Source organism: Apiospora marii (assembly GCF_038362585.1).
Source record: "Apiospora marii strain CBS 49790 chromosome Unknown utg000013l_segment0_segment0, whole genome shotgun sequence".
Lineage (NCBI taxonomy): Eukaryota > Fungi > Ascomycota > Sordariomycetes > Amphisphaeriales > Apiosporaceae > Apiospora > Apiospora marii.
The window spans coordinates 398,017-413,864 of NW_027117384.1; the positions used below are offsets into that span (position 1 = coordinate 398,017).

Here is a 15,848-nt window from a genome sequence, read left to right on the forward strand (position 1 = left end):
ACTACCTACACGTACTTGATACTTGATGCTAGTTCAGGGCATCTATCGTCTGGGAGCATCGCTTCCACCCCAAGCTGCGCTGTCTTGAGCGCCATCATCAAGCGTCATTGTTAACATGACGCAACGTTTCGACTTCGTCGTTGTAGGAGGCGAGTTGCCACTCATGCTCAGTAACCGGCTATCGAGTGGCTGACTAATGTGTCTGTTACAGCTGGCCCGTCTGGCTGCGTGATTGCGGCGCGACTAGCCGAGTCGCCAGCGCGGCCCTCCGTTCTGCTGCTAGAAGCAGGGGGCCTGAATGACGACGCAGCTCACTTGACTGGAACCGAGCGTTACGAGGTGGCGTTCCGCGAGGGATCGCTCCTGAACTGGGCCTACATGACCGAGCCTCAAGTGAGGGGCCAGAAGATTGACTACGCGCGGGGAAAGGGGCTAGGCGGCAGCACTGCCATCAACTTTTGCGGATGGGTCGTCGGCTCCTCGGAGGACTACGACGAATGGGCACGGTTGGTTGGCGACGACTCTTTCGGTTGGAAAAATGTCCGGCGCTGTCTCCAGCGGATCGAGAACTTCCACAACGATGTGCCGGCTGGTTTCCGGGAGCGTATTGCCCCCAACAGTGAAGGTACGTAGCGACTCCGCGCCTGCATCTGAGTGAGACATGGAGCCGTGGCTGACTGCCTCAGACCACGGGACGGGAGGAGCCGTTGATCTGTCGTACCAGAAGGAATGGCTACCAACGACAGACGATGTGTTCAGGGCTGCCGAGGAAGTTGGCCTGGGAATCAACCCCGATGTGAACAGTGGCTCCCCTATCGGCATGGGCATCGGAACAGCCTGCATCCACAAGGGGACAAGAGTTACGTCCGCCAGTGCTTACCTGTCGAGCCCCCCTAGCAATCTTGTAGTTGTAACCGATGCATTGGTTGAGAAGATAATGTTCGAACAGGACGTGGCTGTTGGGCTAAAGATTGCATCTGGGGCTCGATTCATGGCTCGCAAAGAGGTCATCATCTCCGGGGGTGCCATCAACAGCCCTCAGCTCTTGCTTCTCTCGGGGCTTGGTCCAGAGGAGGCACTGCGCAAACATGGCATCCCTCGTGTTCTCGACTTGCCGCAAGTGGGAAGGAATCTGCAAGACCACTGCTTCTCGACGGCCGGCATAGTTATCAAGAAGGGGCATACTACGACGCCGCTGTTACAGCAGAGCCCCTCCCCAATGGGCTGGTTCCAGTTACCTGCTGTTCTCCGTTCAAGGGAATTCCAAGCCCTTCCACTGCCGATGCAGACCTACCTGAGGAGGCCCTTGGTCCCAAACTGGGAGATGGCGACACATGCCCCTTTCTTTGACCATGTCGAGATATCGGACGACGAAGAAGTTTTCTCGGCCATCTGCTTGGTGATGAACCCTCAGTCAAGGGGGACCGTCACCTTGAAATCGGCAAACCCGAGAGACCCCCCAGCCATCGACCCAAGATTCCTGACACATCCATTCGACCGCAGAACAGCCATCGAAGGCATGAGGGAGATGCTTCGGTTCTTCCAAGCCCCCACCTGGAAACAGAAGACGGTGCGGAATGTGTCATGGCCGCAGGACAACTCCGACAAGGCCATTTGGGTTCGACCACGTTTCCACCTCCCCTTTTCCTTTCTCCAGCAGGTCAGCTGACAGGAGGCATAGGAAGCGTTTTCATCGAATCTGAAGAGTTCCTGGCATATGGCAGGGACAGTGAAGATGGGCCACAGTGCGCAGGAAGCATGTGTGGACTCTTCGTTCAAGGTCATCGGCACGCAGAATCTACGAGTGGCTGATATGAGTGTTTGCCCCCTGCTTCCCAAGTAAGCCAGCGTTTTTCTATTTTTTTTTCTACGAATGTGTGAGGCCCGGTCCGCCCAAGCTTACAAGGATAGTAACCACACCCAATCGACGGCATACATCATCGGCGAGATTGCGGCCGAGAAGATTGTAGCTGAATATGGGTTGAACCAGGTCCGGCCAGTTTGACAGATGGAGCGACAACAAATGGATCTGTAAAGCGGGGGGATTATTAGGTAACTACATACTTGGGGACAGCCTCAGGACAGTCTTGCAGACAGCATGGCCTGCTGCATATGCACTAAATCATGAGTTGGGCTGATCTCGACCCGGCATTGTCAATCGTCTACCGAGTGGCTCGGAGCTGATGCCGTTGGCCTGTCACGTCGCAGGATCGTATTAGGACTACCACGCCGTCGGTGCGCCAGTTCCGGCCGAGGCAACGGGGAGACACACATGTACATACCTACCTAAGAGCACTGATTTGGTACCCACGTGGAGATCCCGACGGAGGCACACAGTCCATCGGGCTGACTGTGCCGACGATAGGATTCTGATAGGAGGTTCCCCTGTCAACCCCGCAAACCAACCTCCACCATTCCCCATACTTTCGAATCATGGATCCCCAACATGACGGCTTACGCAATCGCTCCGTCTCCGGTGGCAGTGATAGGAAGAGACCCGTCCACCACGATACAGTTACCGCGGCATATGTTCCATGTCGCGGTACAGTACGGCTGGGTTGGCCCGCCCGGTACAAGTAAAGCGACCGTTCACTAGATGTGGAGCGGACGGGCGTCAAATCCCCTTGGAGATGGTGGGTGTGTGACGTCGTCAAGATGGCCTTCACGAGCGTGTTTCGAGCGCAATGGACCATCCATTCATCCATCCACCCATTCTCGCCTCGACTCAACGCAGTCGATGTTGCGCTGAGTATAACGAACAGTGGTTCTGGCTGGGCTTGTCCATATCGTCTTACTAACATTCTCCTGATACCTTACTGTACGCCATGGCTCCCATCGAGGTCAAGCAGTACATTAACGGGGAGGTGAGCTCATAGCCCTAGCCATAGTCATGACCGAGCGAGTAGTTGATTTCGGCTGTAGTTCCTCTCCTCGAGCGACAGCAAGACCTTCAAGCTTTTCTCGCCATATTCAGGTGACTGCGTGGCCCAAGGTATGTGAATCTGATGTGCACAGGACAATACGAGAAGCCTCTGATCTAACCTTGCCATATTGATAGTCTCTGAAGCAACCGCTGAGGATGTAGACAGCGCAGTTGCTGCCGCACAAGCAGCTTTGCCAGCCTGGAAGGCCCTATCACCGCAGCAACGCGGCAAACCTCTGGCCAAGCTGGCCCAGATGATCACGGATGCAGATGCCGAACTGGCCCAATTAGATGCTCTCTCTCTCGGCAGACCAGTGAGCACCTATTTCGATGGATACTACGCCGCGACGCATTTTCGCTACTTCTCCGAGGCGGCCTACCCCGTGGGCACGTCCAGCCTGAACACGCCGGGCTTCATGAACATGTCCATCCGCCAGCCGTATGGCGTCTGCGCCGCCATCATACCCTGGAATGCGCCGCTGGTCTTCCTGAGCAAGAAGCTCGCGCCGGCCCTGGCTGCGGGCAACACCATGGTCCTCAAGACGTCCGAGAAGGCGCCCCTGAGCTCCGACAAGGTCGCCGCCATGCTGGGCGAGGCCGGCTTCCCCCCGGGCGTGGTCAACATCATCCACGGGCACGGGCCGGTGGCGGGCCACGCCATTAGCAGCCACATGCAGATCCGGGCCCTGTCTTTCACCGGCTCGGTGCGGACGGGGCGCGCCATCCAGACGGCCGCCGCCGCGTCCAATTTCAAGCATCTGACCTTCGAGCTGGGCGGCAAGTCGCCCGCCCTCATCTTTGCCGACGCCGACCTCGACCGCGCCGCCCGCGACACCCAGCACAGCATCTTCTTCCACAGCGGCCAAACCTGCATGGCCAACTCGCGCATATACGTCCAAAAGGACGCCGCCGCCGCCTTCATCGACAAGTTCAACGCGCTCGCCGCGACGCGGAAGCTCGGCGACCCCAGCAACCAGGAGACCATGTCGGGGCCACAGGCGGACAAGGCACAGTACGAGGCGGTGATGCGGTACGTGGAGGAAGGGAAGAAGACGGGGCAGATGGTGGAAACGGGCGCGCCCCTCCCCGCCGAGAAAGCCGATCTCTTCGTGCAGCCCGTCGTGTTTCTCCAGCAGCCCGAGGACTCCCGAATCATGAAGGAGGAGGTGTTCGGACCCGTCGTCTGCATCAACACGTTCGAGACGGAGGAAGAGGCCCTCAGGATCGCAAACGATACCGAGTACGGTCTGTATGCCGCCGTCTACACCAAAGACCTCGACAGGGCCATGCGCGTGGCTAAGGGGTTGGATTCCGGCATGGTGGGCGTAAATGGTACGTACATTTCCTGTTGCTCTGCAGAAACAGTAGTATCGGGATGAAGACCTAACTATCAGCCTAAGCAACATCTCCCACGGGCGCGTGGGACATGCCCTTCGGTGGCTACAAACAAAGCGGTATTGGACGAGAAAGCCTGTTGCTGAGCCTGGACGACTGGTTAGAGCAAAAGGCTGTATTCATCCGTGTCGATGGGCTAGACGAAGCTGGCGCCGGCGATAGTACTCTTGGAAGGTAACACGGTCTTCCGCGCCATGTCAGGTCACCGAAGCAAGGCAGGGCCCGAGTTCCTTAGTATCTGACAACATCAGCGAGATTTGAGGGGCCTCGCCAGTTTTGGGGGCGGGCCAACCTAGATTGCGCCATTCAGCAGTCCCCCTTGGAGACCAGACAGGCAACTATTTTGAACGAATCCGACATCAAAATTGCGTGATCTATTGTTTCCTGTTTTGCAGACAATGCAGAAAATGTAACTCCGTGAACGCCGCAGCCAATGCAATGGTATCTCCCGCCATTAAAATATAAATCTAGAAAGCAACCCGTCTTTTGCGTCCGGTATACTTGGAGGTGGCCTTGACCACCTTCCCCTTCCGTTCCATCTGCTCCTTCTTCTTGACGATCCATTGTTTGGATCCCTTCTTGATCTCGCCGCTCCCAGCCTTCCCCCTGTTTCGGGCGTCCATAACATCTACCCCCTCCATGCCCTGAACCACCCCTGTGATGTCACCGCTTTTTCCGTCCACAACCGCCGCACCCACAGTGAGGACAAGATAGAGCTTGGCGCTTTTGGTATCGGGGTCATCTTCTAACAGGCCGGCTCCGAAGCCAGCCTTGACAGCAGCACCTGTTATCATCTTCTTCTGCTCGTCATTCTTCGGGTAGAATTGGCAGACAGCCCTTCCGCCTCGCTTCAGACTTGCATACAGTCCATTGAAGAACCTCGACAACCGGCCAGCAGGGGAGGTCTCGCTACTTTCGGCGTTGCACAGCCATTGTATCGCACTGATGCTGATGGCGGCGTCGAATGTTCCGGCACGGAAAGGCACGCCTTGACCGATGTCGGCCAGCAGCAAGTCGCCTTCCACATCACGCTGCAAAGCCACGTCCAACATGGACGCCGAGACATCCATGCCTATCCACACGTGTGGGCCGCCTTCTTCGGGCGACAAAGAGGAGAGGATTTCGCCGGACAAGCCACTACCGCAGCCGACATCGAGGATCAAGGACGCAGAGGGCAGATCTAGAAGCTCGAGGGCACGATGGGTCATAGACGCTTGGATGTTTTGTATACGCGACGAGGTTGTGTATTTACGGGCCTCGGTATCATCGTAGTGCACGTCGGCGGACCTGGAGCAATAGTGACGCTGGTCAGAATGCGACGCTTCTCAAGCAATACCAAAAAAAAAAAAAAAAAAAAAACAGGGACTTGTGGAGGGGCGGTTTCCTACAGTGTATCCTCGGGGCGAGACATAATGGGCAACAGACTCTGCGCAAACTCTAGTAGACCACCGGAAGCTGTACTGGGGTCTTCAGTTGTTTATAGCGATCGAAGACAATGTTGGCTGATGCGCAGTCCACCGTCCGAGATTTGATTATGGCTTCCAGGATAATGACGGCGGCCATCTGGGAAAATGCAAGACCCCTCTGGAGAACAATTTTAGTGGGGTGTTGCCTTTATCGATATGCACTGATAAGAGCTTGTTTGTGAGTTCAATTGTCTAATCTAAATTGAGGCCAGGCACCAGGGTTCTGCAGGTACATCAGTCGATGTATCGTGTGGTGTAAGACCCATGTACCAGGCCTACAATAATGTCAATTTGATTTTGGGTACGGAGTACACAGCACGCAAGTCACGCTACATTAGATACGGAGCTCCCTTACCTTATTCGATGGGTTTATGTGCCTAGCCTGTCGCCATCAAAGGCCACGCTGGCTGTCGTGCGCGTCGTGATCCATATAAACCACCACTCGCGATCTGAGATAAGGAAACATCCGTCCTCGAAGAACAGAAGAGAAAATTTTCAACAACACATCAATTAGCCCCCAGCAGATAATGAGATTTTCGCCTGCTTGATAAGATGTGGATTCTACCTCTGGTCGGCTATTTAGGCTCCGTCGTGGGCTTCTGCTTTCTGACTCTGGCAATTGGTAGGCCACGCTCCCGCCATCAATTGCATTGATGCGAGACGTCCTTTGGAAGCTGACGACTTCAATTCCACAACTATAGCTTCGGGTCTCTACTACCTCTCAGAGCTGGTCGAAGAGCACACCGTCATAGCCAAACGTCTCCTCACCCGGCTCATATACGCCATCATTGGCCTTCAGCTCATCCTGTGCCTTGCCGATGGCTTCCCCTTGGCCCTGACCCTGATGGGCATCGCATCCCACGTGGTCTACTTGGGCAACATGCGACGCTTCCCCTTCGTCAAGCTCACGGATCCCTTGTTTCTTGCCTCGTGCCGTGAGTTCCCCTTCTCTTGGAACGCGGCAGCGCTCTGGAACTAACCTGGACAATGCCAGTTCTCGTTCTTGTCAACCACTACTTCTGGTTCCGCCACTTTTCCAATGCGCAGTCACGCTCCTACGCGGCAATGAACAGCGTGTACGACCAACCAGATATCCCGAGCTTCACCGAGATCGCCTCGTTCTTTGGACTCTGCGTTTGGTTCGTTCCTTTCGCCCTCTTTGTCAGCTTGTCGGCTAGTGACAACGTGCTGCCTACCATCGGTAGTGAACCGCCCTCGCACGATTCGGACGGCAAGAACAAGAGGCAAAGTATAGTCAAGCTTGGCGTGGACCACATTCTATCTGGTATAGGCGAAGTGAGCCGGATGGCTGGCTGGAAGAAGCCTGAAGATCGCTTCTGAGCCATGGTTGATATTGCAGCTACCGGCGGCGCAGGTCAAGGAAGCATGACGCATTCGGCAGCACTTCAGCTGTCAGAAGCACTTCCTTGGCCCCCTGGAAGACGGGGACTCCATGTCGCATTCTCCCAGCCACTTGTGTCAGAATCCTACAGGAGATTTGAGTCACTTTCAGCGTACACTTACATATAGTACTCGGTGCTACCCCCACGAACCACCCGTAAGTTTTACTAATGCTGTTTTTGCCCTTCGCCCAGCCCTTTTCATGATGACTTATCCAATAATAAGCTAGATTGTATTTGAATCACCTACTACAAGGTCGATCTTGATGCGAAATATTGTTTACTCTGAACACTCCTTTCTACAGTTCCAGTTTGGCTCATTAATATAGGAGTTCCACTGCTGACTTGGCAATGATCTAGCGACTTCATGACGGACGCACCAGAGACTGGCAGCGCATGAGCAATGTATGACCCAGTCACATGGAGCACCAGCTCCTGCTGTCCTATGGACTAGCCTGGGCTCTACACGGTTAGCTCCAACACCCTCCCGACACCCTGGGGTGTTTCCTACAGCGAGCTCTGATCAGGCCATGGCATATCCGGCGACTATCAGATGCGGGTGCTGGGGCCTGCGTAACTCGGTGCCCTGCGATTCCCCTGTAGTGGCCACCTTTGTGCATGTGCAAGTACGGGCTCCAGGGTTTCATATAACCCAGAGTACAGTTACGTTGGTTGGATTGTCGAGTTGGGCGGTAGATGCTCTCCCAAGCATTGAACTCAGCAAGGAGCTCGGTCATAAATTCCCGTCTTAGCGACTTAACCATCGGGCGTGAGCTAGATTGCAATATAGTATTACCAATATACAACCCGAAATGCATTATATACGTAGGTGAACATGAATCAAGGACAACCCGTTTCGGGCCCGGGGCACTTTCGAGTCACTACATTTGCGAACCTTTTTGCCGGGGACATGGTTGATACCATGCCGTGTGCATAGTTCCAGGGTTGGTTGGCAGCTCCCCTGAAGAGACTCCCGGCGAAGCCTACTTGTGACGAGATGAGGCCAGGCTGCAATCGAGGAGCTAATCTGGTCCTATACACTGCCAGGCTCGTTTCTCGACCTTGACGTCTCGGGGCAAATGATTGCCATCACGGACAAGATCAACCATTGGGGCTGCTGTGGGAGGCCCACCGTCTCGGTGTGACCCGAGCATGCAGACAGCCGTCTTCCTTCGGTGCATCTGACCTCACCCCCTCATTGTTCTCTCCGTTGCCTTATATATGGTCTTCGTCCTAATCTTCTCGCACGCATCGGCTTTCCTTCCTAGCCTCAATCATACACGTATCTCAAGGCAACAGTAGCCGTGCGATATATCACAATGCAGCCGCTTCGATACACCCTCCTCGTTCTATCTACCACTGCGGCTACTATCGCGGGCCCATTGGCCTACGGAATTTGTCAGGCAGGGTGCTCAGCTGTCGTGGTCGCGTGTTATAGTGCTGCTGGCTTCACCTTTGGCACCGTGGCTGCCGTCGCCGCTCCTGCAGCGGTTGTGGCCTGCAACTCGGCATACGGGACTTGTCAGGCCGCCTGTGCTGCATCTCTCGTGGCTCCTATCCCATAGGTAACTCTACCCCGTCTCCCCGCGGGTGCGAGGACTCGTGCTGTTCGTTAGCTAACACGACCTTCTAGAACCTGGGTCACAACAGGGAGCGATCGGGCTGAGAGTCCGTCCTATGATGGTAGTTGGGATCAGTTGGATCGCAGTATACGGGCCAATGCCAGTTGGATGTCAAGGATTGGGCAGTGGAAGGGGCGGCTTCATGTACTGGTGGATTGACGCAATACCACCTTGGGTACACTTGGTTTCATCTGTCAATGCCTTGAAGTCCGGAACAGATAAGTTAAACGACCGTCAATTAAATGATTGAAATATTGACATTAGTCGATGAGAGTGCACTTTCTGGGATGCGAATGGCAAGGGCCCAATGTTCTGCTAATAACATGAAGATAAGCGCGGCACGTCGCGACTTCCATCTTGCTTATACGTTATGTACCTCAGCCCCCTTAATGTCTGCCCAAGTGGGCTGTAGGCACCTACCTGGCCTACATTCGGTGTAGGTACCTAACCTACATGGTCCACTACCATAACTCACCTAGGTTTGATGGTGCCTCATTGACCTACATCCTGTCCCAGGCAACCATTGATCCGTGTTTCCAGAACAACACGGATGCAACTTGGGTCCTCCACGTGCTGACTGGCACATTGATTACAAGGTAGGCCAATGGAACCAGCCTTGATAGCAACTGTCTGAAAATTGCCAGACTACACATTACTTGAGGCAATCCAAGGTTGTTCAAAACATTTCAAACACCCAATCTCGGGACAGGCTTTGTTCATTCTGAACTCGGGGCGCCGTTGTCAATTGGCATACCAATGTTCCAAGCGATCAAGGCATGTTGAGACTCCCATCGTCCTTCCTCCCTTTGTCAATTTACTCAAGCATCTGGGCTCACCGTTGATTGGTCATTCGAAGGTTCAAAGTACTTGAAGATGCCCTCGCTTCGGTCCGAGATGCTAGACCACTTGCTGGACAAGTTTGAAGAGAAGGACAAGATCATCCTGCACAAGATGATCAAGGCTTCTCTCGAGACTGATGATGAAGCTGATCTGGCCCATCGCGTCTTCAAGTCGGTAGGTTCGAGCAAGACACCCTGGTCTTCGTAGTCTTGGTTTCCTTATTGGATTGACACATGACTAGGTGGTTGCTTACGTTGAAGCTCACTCGACCTTGAGTTGCCTCGAGCTGACTGCCCTCGAGGGCATCCAAGAGACCCTGGCGGCCTTGGCAGAGACTGCTAATGCAGCATCAGCATCGGCCACCAATGCACTGGAAGCTTCAAATCCTGCCGCAGCGAAAACCCAGAGCCCCCAGATCGCCAACGAGTTCGAACAAGAGGCTGCCTACACTCATGTTGGTGGAGAGAAGCGTCACCCGTGCAGCGTCGAAACCCCTAGATCCACTGCCAAGGGCTTGCCAGCCGAATCATCAAAGATGCAGTCGGATAGTCAGCCGGGCTATGTTGATTATGAGGTGCCGAAGGCGAAGTCTCCGCCTGCAAATTACGGGATGAAGATGATGATGAAGAACGGATGGAAGCCAGGCCAAGGCCTGGGTGCAAGAGGTGATGGTATTACCGAGCCTGTCCTCACCACTGAACAACTTGTCCCGGACCGAAAGGATTACAACCCGGGCGTTGGATCTCGGAAGAGAATGGAGCACCAGGTCTCCCGACGTGCATCCAGTGCTGCTAGCCAGGCTAGCAATGCCCAGGTGAATATAGCCTTTGCATCTCTACATGTTTCTAGGCCTCAGCAGGCGCTAACAGTATTAGGAAGGAACTGCACACCGGTTCGACCCTTCACGTTACCGAGGGCCAACTTACCGATAAGAACAAGAAGCCGACCACTGACAGCGCCAAAAGTGATGAGGAGACTTGGGAATGCCCCTTCGATCGGGATCCACTCTTGTTTCAAAGCAAGCCGCGATATCCCAACTCGCTCTGCAACGGATGGTAAGGGACAAGTAGTGAAAGACGTGAGATGGTATGCGAGTGGCGAATAGCATTGCTGGGTAACGATGAGTTCCTGTTGGGTCGGCAAGTCTTCATGGGCATCATCGTTGGCCCTGCCCCGGACATTGGGCAACCGGGAGAAGCTATCTAGTCTAGCTAAGAAGTAATAGGCACAGAAGCCTCCATAGGCTGTGTCACAGCCTCGCTCTAGGGCCGCCGCTCTCTGCCTTCACCACAGTGCCTTGTATGCCCTGCTTAGCCTTGTCTCGCAAAACACGCCGCAGGATCTTCCCGCTGGCACTCTTGGGGATTTCGTCGATGAACTCGATCTCCTTGATCCACTTGTGCTTTACCTTGTTTCCTTCAACATACTTGATGAGTTCTCGGCCAATACTCTCGCCACGAGCTACCCCTTTCTTGAGAACCACATATGCCTTGGGTCGCTCGCCGGACCAGTCGTCAGGGATCCCTAGTACCGCGGAGTCTTCAACTTTTACATGTCCCAGGAGGAGATCCTCCAATTCGGCGGGTGCCACACCGATCCCATTCACTTTGATCATCTCCTTGATACGATCCGTGATGGTGATGAACCCTTCATCGTCAATCATACCCTGATCCCCCGTGTGCAGGAAGCCATCTGCATCAAATGTTTCCCTGGTTGCTTTGTCATTGTTCAGGTAGCCCATGACTATCTGAGGGCCACGTGCCCAGATCTCTCCAGGCTCCCCAAGCCCCGCCTCGGTGCCGTCGTCCTTCACCAGCTTGACCTCGGTGGAAGCGACGATGGTACCTCCCATGTGCGCGTAGTCGTAACTGTACTTATCCGGTGGGTGGGCAGTGATACAAGAGCATGATTCGGTCATGCCATAGCCTTGCTTGAACCCCGTACCTGGGAACTTGTCCCTCAGTTGCTGAATGATCTCCGCGGATAAGGGGGCCGCGCCGCTCGAAAAGCGCTTCACGCAGCCTAGGTCGTATTTAGGAACAGTTGGGTCGCGTACCAGTCGTATCAGGATAGGCGGCACCAGGAGGAGCTCAGGGATCTGGTACTCTACAACGGCGGAGAGCATGGAGCCCATGCTGAAGGCAGGGAGCATGATGACTTCGGCGTTGATGAAGACGGGCAATATCATGCTGTGCACTATCCCAGTGATGTGGAAAAGCGGCAGGACGCCGAGAGCCTTCCTCGGCTGGTCGTCAGGCTTGAGCATCTCGATCTGCAGCGCCTGGGCGATGGCATTCTGGTGGCTGATCATGACAGCCTTGGGAAGCCCCGTGGTGCCGGACGAGAAGCTGAGGAACGCGCAAACCTCCCCGTTCTTCTTACTCGGCGGAAGGCTGGAAACCGGAGCTTGGCCGTGCTCTCCCTGCCTCTTCCCCATCTGGACCAGCTGCTGTATTGTTGTGTACCCTTCAAGCTCACCCTCCAGCAGAAAGATGTGGGATTTGGGGATCCCGGCTATGCGGGCTGCCTGCTCGGCCACTTTTATCGACGTCGGGTGCGTGGCCAGATACTTCGAGTTTGCCGTCTTGAGAGCATAGGCCATTTCCTCGACGTTGTACGCCGGTGATGCACCCGACACGACACCGCCTGTGTGGCGTTAGTTTGCCTATCCTTAGTATTGGGCCTGGCCAGGGGGGAAACTCACCTAGACGGACTGCTGCGAACAAGGTCACAGGATACCTTTTTGACGCCATGGTTAGCGGGTCTTCTCTCGTTGGAGCATGCGACAGGCTGGGCGTTCATGGAGCTATCAGGAGTCTCCTACCATATCGTATTCCTACTAAACCTATCGATTCTCAGCATTAGCATCTCCTCCTCCTGTGACCAGTATGTTTCCAGGGGGGATATTGATTATGAATATCTCTCGAATAAACGGTTACTCCTTCCCTCATGAGACACTGGGATAAGGGGGAATAAAAACCGAAAGTTGCTTACAGAGAAATGGTGTCATTAGCCTGAAATCCATACTCGGATCTCAAAGCCGTGGAGATATGCGTTGCCGCGTCCTTGACCCCTTTCCAGGACAGGTGCTCCTTGGTGGCCGCGTCGGTGTAGCCTGCCCAGTCCGCCTGAGGGAACCTATTAAGGGGAGAGTACGAAGACTTCTCATCGAAAAGCCACTCCCATATGGTGCAATGCTCGGGAACTTCGACGGCCGTCAGGCGGATACACGACAGACGGGTATATGGGTGTAGGCTATACATACAGGCAATGTCGGGATGCTTGCTTCTGAAGACGGGCATGGCTGGGCTGGGTTCGCTGGTGGTTGATGGGTGCTAGTTGATAGGCAGGCGCCGGGTTGTACTGGAGAGGCCAAGTTCCAGCCAGAGGTAGATATGCAATCATCCCCTATATATATTCCATAACCCGGCACCCGGTGACCTAGCCTGCATTGTCGCTGGTGAGGGGTCTGCGGGGTAATGCCCATTCGTGGCATCGACTCACTGCAGCCCGATGTTGCCGTTGCAAAGGCCAGCCCTCTTGGATCGTCACAGTCGGTCTTAGGTGTGACGTAGGTACGCATAGATGGGCAATAACGTGCTGTGGTTGCTGTGGTTGCTGTGGTTGCTGTGGTTGCTGTGGTGTGTTACGGGGGCCGCGGTGGACTCTGAATACTTGTTTGGCGAGAGCAAGTCACGAATTGGCATGGCCGATCATCATCAATTCGTATACATTGTCTATTGATGTGAGCCTAGGTACCCATACTGCATGATGCTTGAGCAACGAGGCAGTACCAGCTGTTGGTCAACGAGAAGCGAGATCAGGCAGGCACTGACGAAAGTTTGATAAACGTAGTCTACCGTGCTATTACTGACTTCATCTTTATAAAGTTGTTGGCTCACAAGTATGGGATTCTATAAGACGGTACGCTGATGCTTTTCGGCCTGGCACATACTGCTTGCTTTGCATCCATTGAAGAAGCATGAAGGGAGGCGGGGAGGGCAATGCGACATCCAACCCCGGCTTTACCTTTACTCTTGCTGGACCAAATGCCAATCTCTCTGGTTTCTCGTGAAGTTGTCGAGTACCTACCACCTGCATGTCTCCTGAGGGTATTTGCTTCGCCACATGTGGCTTAGTGAGTGGGTGGGGATGGATGCAGTAATGTAGTAGGTACCTACCTACTACGTGAGTACGTGTAGGAAGTAGGTATGTACATAGTAGGTAGGATGACAGGGTAAGGCGTCAGGATTCAGTGGGCAAAGACCTCCGCTGAACTCCGAAAGGTCTGTCTGTACGTAGATATGTTCCTTAGGTTTAAGCCGTTAGCACATTGCGGCGGCGGCCAGACCCATGCAACTGGCAGACTGGGAAAGCCAGCTAGTGCCGCCCAAAGCACTCTCCAGGCGGCTCGGAAGTCTTCGGCTTAGACTCTGACTACTTTGCTAGAGGAGATAAGTGAGCTAGCAGATCTTTTGCGCTATTTGCATGCAAGCTGCAACCCAACCCAAGCAGGCATTCCAATTTGTGATATTTCTTCTTCACATGCACTATACACCATTCGCCCGTTGTCTTCAACTCTAGTTCTACCGTCTGCCCTGGACGCCGCCATCTTCTTTTCTCACTCCCCTACCTTTGCCCAGACATTGCAATAAGACAATTCGCATCTGCCACAATGCTTTCGCGCAACTCGGCACGTGCAGCTCAGGTAAATCCAGAACTCTCTTCTTGCTTGTTGGCCTGCCTGTCCCTCAGCACCCGAAGCCCTCTCTCTCTCTCTCTCTCCATGCACGCCGCTGCCCATTGAATGGCGGGGATTGGTCGCAAAAGCTGGCTACATACACTGCAGCCTCATTTTGACCTTGGACTTCCTGTCTCGACGCCGACATTGACATGTGTGTTCCTCTTTAGCGCCTGGTGCGAGCTGCTGCTCACCAGCAACCCCGTGCCGCCGCCCGATCCTACGCCACCATCCAGTCGGACATCTTCAAGCCCACCAAGTTCGGCAGCAAGTACACAGTCACCCTGATCCCCGGTGACGGTATCGGTACCGAGGTCGCCGAGAGCGTCAAGACGATCTTCAAGGCCGACAATGTCCCCATTGACTGGGAGCAGATCGACGTCTCTGGTGTGGACTCTGGCTCCCCTGGCAGTGCCGAGGAGGCCTTCCGCGAGTCCGTTGCTTCTCTCAAGAGGAACAAGTTGGGCTTGAAGGGCATTCTCCACACTCCCATCAGCCGATCCGGCCACCAGAGCTTCAACGTCGCCATGCGTCAGGAGCTCGACATCTACGCCTCCATCTGTCTCATCAAGAACATTCCCGGCTACGAGACCCGCCACAAGAACATCGACCTCTGCATCATCCGAGAGAACACCGAGGGAGAGTACAGCGGCCTGGAGCACCAGAGCGTGCCTGGCGTCGTTGAGTCGCTCAAGATCATCACCCGCGCCAAGTCGGAGCGCATTGCCAAGTTTGCCTTCTCTTTCGCCCTTGCCAACGGCCGCAAGAAGGTCACCTGCATCCACAAGGCCAACATCATGAAGCTGGCTGACGGCCTGTTCCGCAACACCTGCGCCAGTGTCGCCAAGGAGTACCCGACCCTCGAGTACAACGACATGATTGTCGACAACGCCAGCATGCAGTGTGTCTCCAAGCCCCAGCAATTCGACGTCATGGTCATGCCCAACCTGTACGGTGGCATTCTGTCCAACATTGGCGCCGCCCTCGTTGGTGGCCCTGGTATCGTCCCCGGTTGCAACATGGGCCGTGACGTCGCCGTCTTCGAGCCCGGCTGCCGTCACGTCGGTCTCGACATCAAGGGCAAGGACCAGGCCAACCCTACCGCTCTCCTGCTGTCCGGCTCCATGCTGCTGCGCCACCTTGGTCTGGATGACCATGCCAACCGCATCTCCAAGGCCGTCTACGACGTTATTGCCGAGGGGTACGTTTCCCCCTCTACCTACCCCTTCCACAAGCCCCCCCCCCCCCGGTTTACCGAGTTACTGACCAAATCTATAGCAAGTCGCGAACACGGGATATGGGCGGTGAGGCCACCACTCACGAATTCACCCGCGCCATCCTCAACAAGATGGAGACGCTGTAAAACCCCCTCTTAGGAATCCCTATACCCAACCTTGATACCACAGCCCCTATTTTTGTATACGACGCGTTTCATAGACCAGAGTCGGACACTGGGGATGC

At 54.8% G+C, this 15,848-nt stretch overlaps 8 protein-coding genes across 8 annotated transcripts; 6 read left to right on the forward strand and 2 right to left on the reverse strand.

Annotated features, from left to right (window-relative positions):
* Window positions 1-115: 115 nt before the first annotated feature.
* Window positions 116-2,005, forward strand: PG985_015286 (FAD/NAD(P)-binding protein; the record flags this gene model as incomplete). Its single annotated transcript, XM_066835052.1, has 5 exons — window positions 116-170; window positions 212-625; window positions 687-1,618; window positions 1,682-1,839; window positions 1,912-2,005. 5 exons carry the CDS (start codon window positions 116-118, stop codon window positions 2,003-2,005), a joined length of 1,653 nt encoding a protein of 550 aa, XP_066676255.1.
* An 820-nt stretch (window positions 2,006-2,825) lies between these two features.
* PG985_015287 (uncharacterized protein) lies at window positions 2,826-4,496 on the forward strand (the record flags this gene model as incomplete). Its single annotated transcript, XM_066835053.1, has 4 exons — window positions 2,826-2,864; window positions 2,923-2,992; window positions 3,059-4,255; window positions 4,324-4,496. The coding sequence occupies 4 exons, from the start codon at window positions 2,826-2,828 to the stop codon at window positions 4,494-4,496; spliced, it is 1,479 nt and encodes a 492-aa protein (XP_066676256.1).
* Window positions 4,497-4,785: 289 nt separating this feature from the next.
* PG985_015288 (uncharacterized protein) lies at window positions 4,786-5,729 on the reverse strand (the record flags this gene model as incomplete). Its single annotated transcript, XM_066835054.1, has 2 exons — window positions 4,786-5,605; window positions 5,707-5,729. The coding sequence occupies 2 exons, from the start codon at window positions 5,727-5,729 to the stop codon at window positions 4,786-4,788; spliced, it is 843 nt and encodes a 280-aa protein (XP_066676257.1).
* A 607-nt stretch (window positions 5,730-6,336) lies between these two features.
* PG985_015289 (Protein SVP26) lies at window positions 6,337-7,125 on the forward strand (the record flags this gene model as incomplete). The annotated part of the gene is made up of 3 exons (XM_066835055.1): window positions 6,337-6,406; window positions 6,486-6,719; window positions 6,779-7,125. 3 exons carry the CDS (start codon window positions 6,337-6,339, stop codon window positions 7,123-7,125), a joined length of 651 nt encoding a protein of 216 aa, XP_066676258.1.
* A 1,378-nt stretch (window positions 7,126-8,503) lies between these two features.
* PG985_015290 (uncharacterized protein) lies at window positions 8,504-8,749 on the forward strand (the record flags this gene model as incomplete). Its single annotated transcript, XM_066835056.1, has 1 exon — window positions 8,504-8,749. The coding sequence occupies one exon, from the start codon at window positions 8,504-8,506 to the stop codon at window positions 8,747-8,749; it is 246 nt and encodes an 81-aa protein (XP_066676259.1).
* Window positions 8,750-9,700: 951 nt separating this feature from the next.
* Window positions 9,701-10,614, forward strand: PG985_015291 (uncharacterized protein; the record flags this gene model as incomplete). The annotated part of the gene is made up of 3 exons (XM_066835057.1): window positions 9,701-9,820; window positions 9,888-10,460; window positions 10,612-10,614. The coding sequence occupies 3 exons, from the start codon at window positions 9,701-9,703 to the stop codon at window positions 10,612-10,614; spliced, it is 696 nt and encodes a 231-aa protein (XP_066676260.1).
* A 281-nt stretch (window positions 10,615-10,895) lies between these two features.
* PG985_015292 (4-coumarate-CoA ligase 2) lies at window positions 10,896-12,948 on the reverse strand (the record flags this gene model as incomplete). The annotated part of the gene is made up of 3 exons (XM_066835058.1): window positions 10,896-12,292; window positions 12,361-12,385; window positions 12,718-12,948. 3 exons carry the CDS (start codon window positions 12,946-12,948, stop codon window positions 10,896-10,898), a joined length of 1,653 nt encoding a protein of 550 aa, XP_066676261.1.
* A 1,373-nt stretch (window positions 12,949-14,321) lies between these two features.
* PG985_015293 (uncharacterized protein) lies at window positions 14,322-15,750 on the forward strand (the record flags this gene model as incomplete). Its single annotated transcript, XM_066835059.1, has 3 exons — window positions 14,322-14,354; window positions 14,558-15,588; window positions 15,666-15,750. 3 exons carry the CDS (start codon window positions 14,322-14,324, stop codon window positions 15,748-15,750), a joined length of 1,149 nt encoding a protein of 382 aa, XP_066676262.1.
* Between the last annotated feature and the right edge of the window lie 98 nt (window positions 15,751-15,848).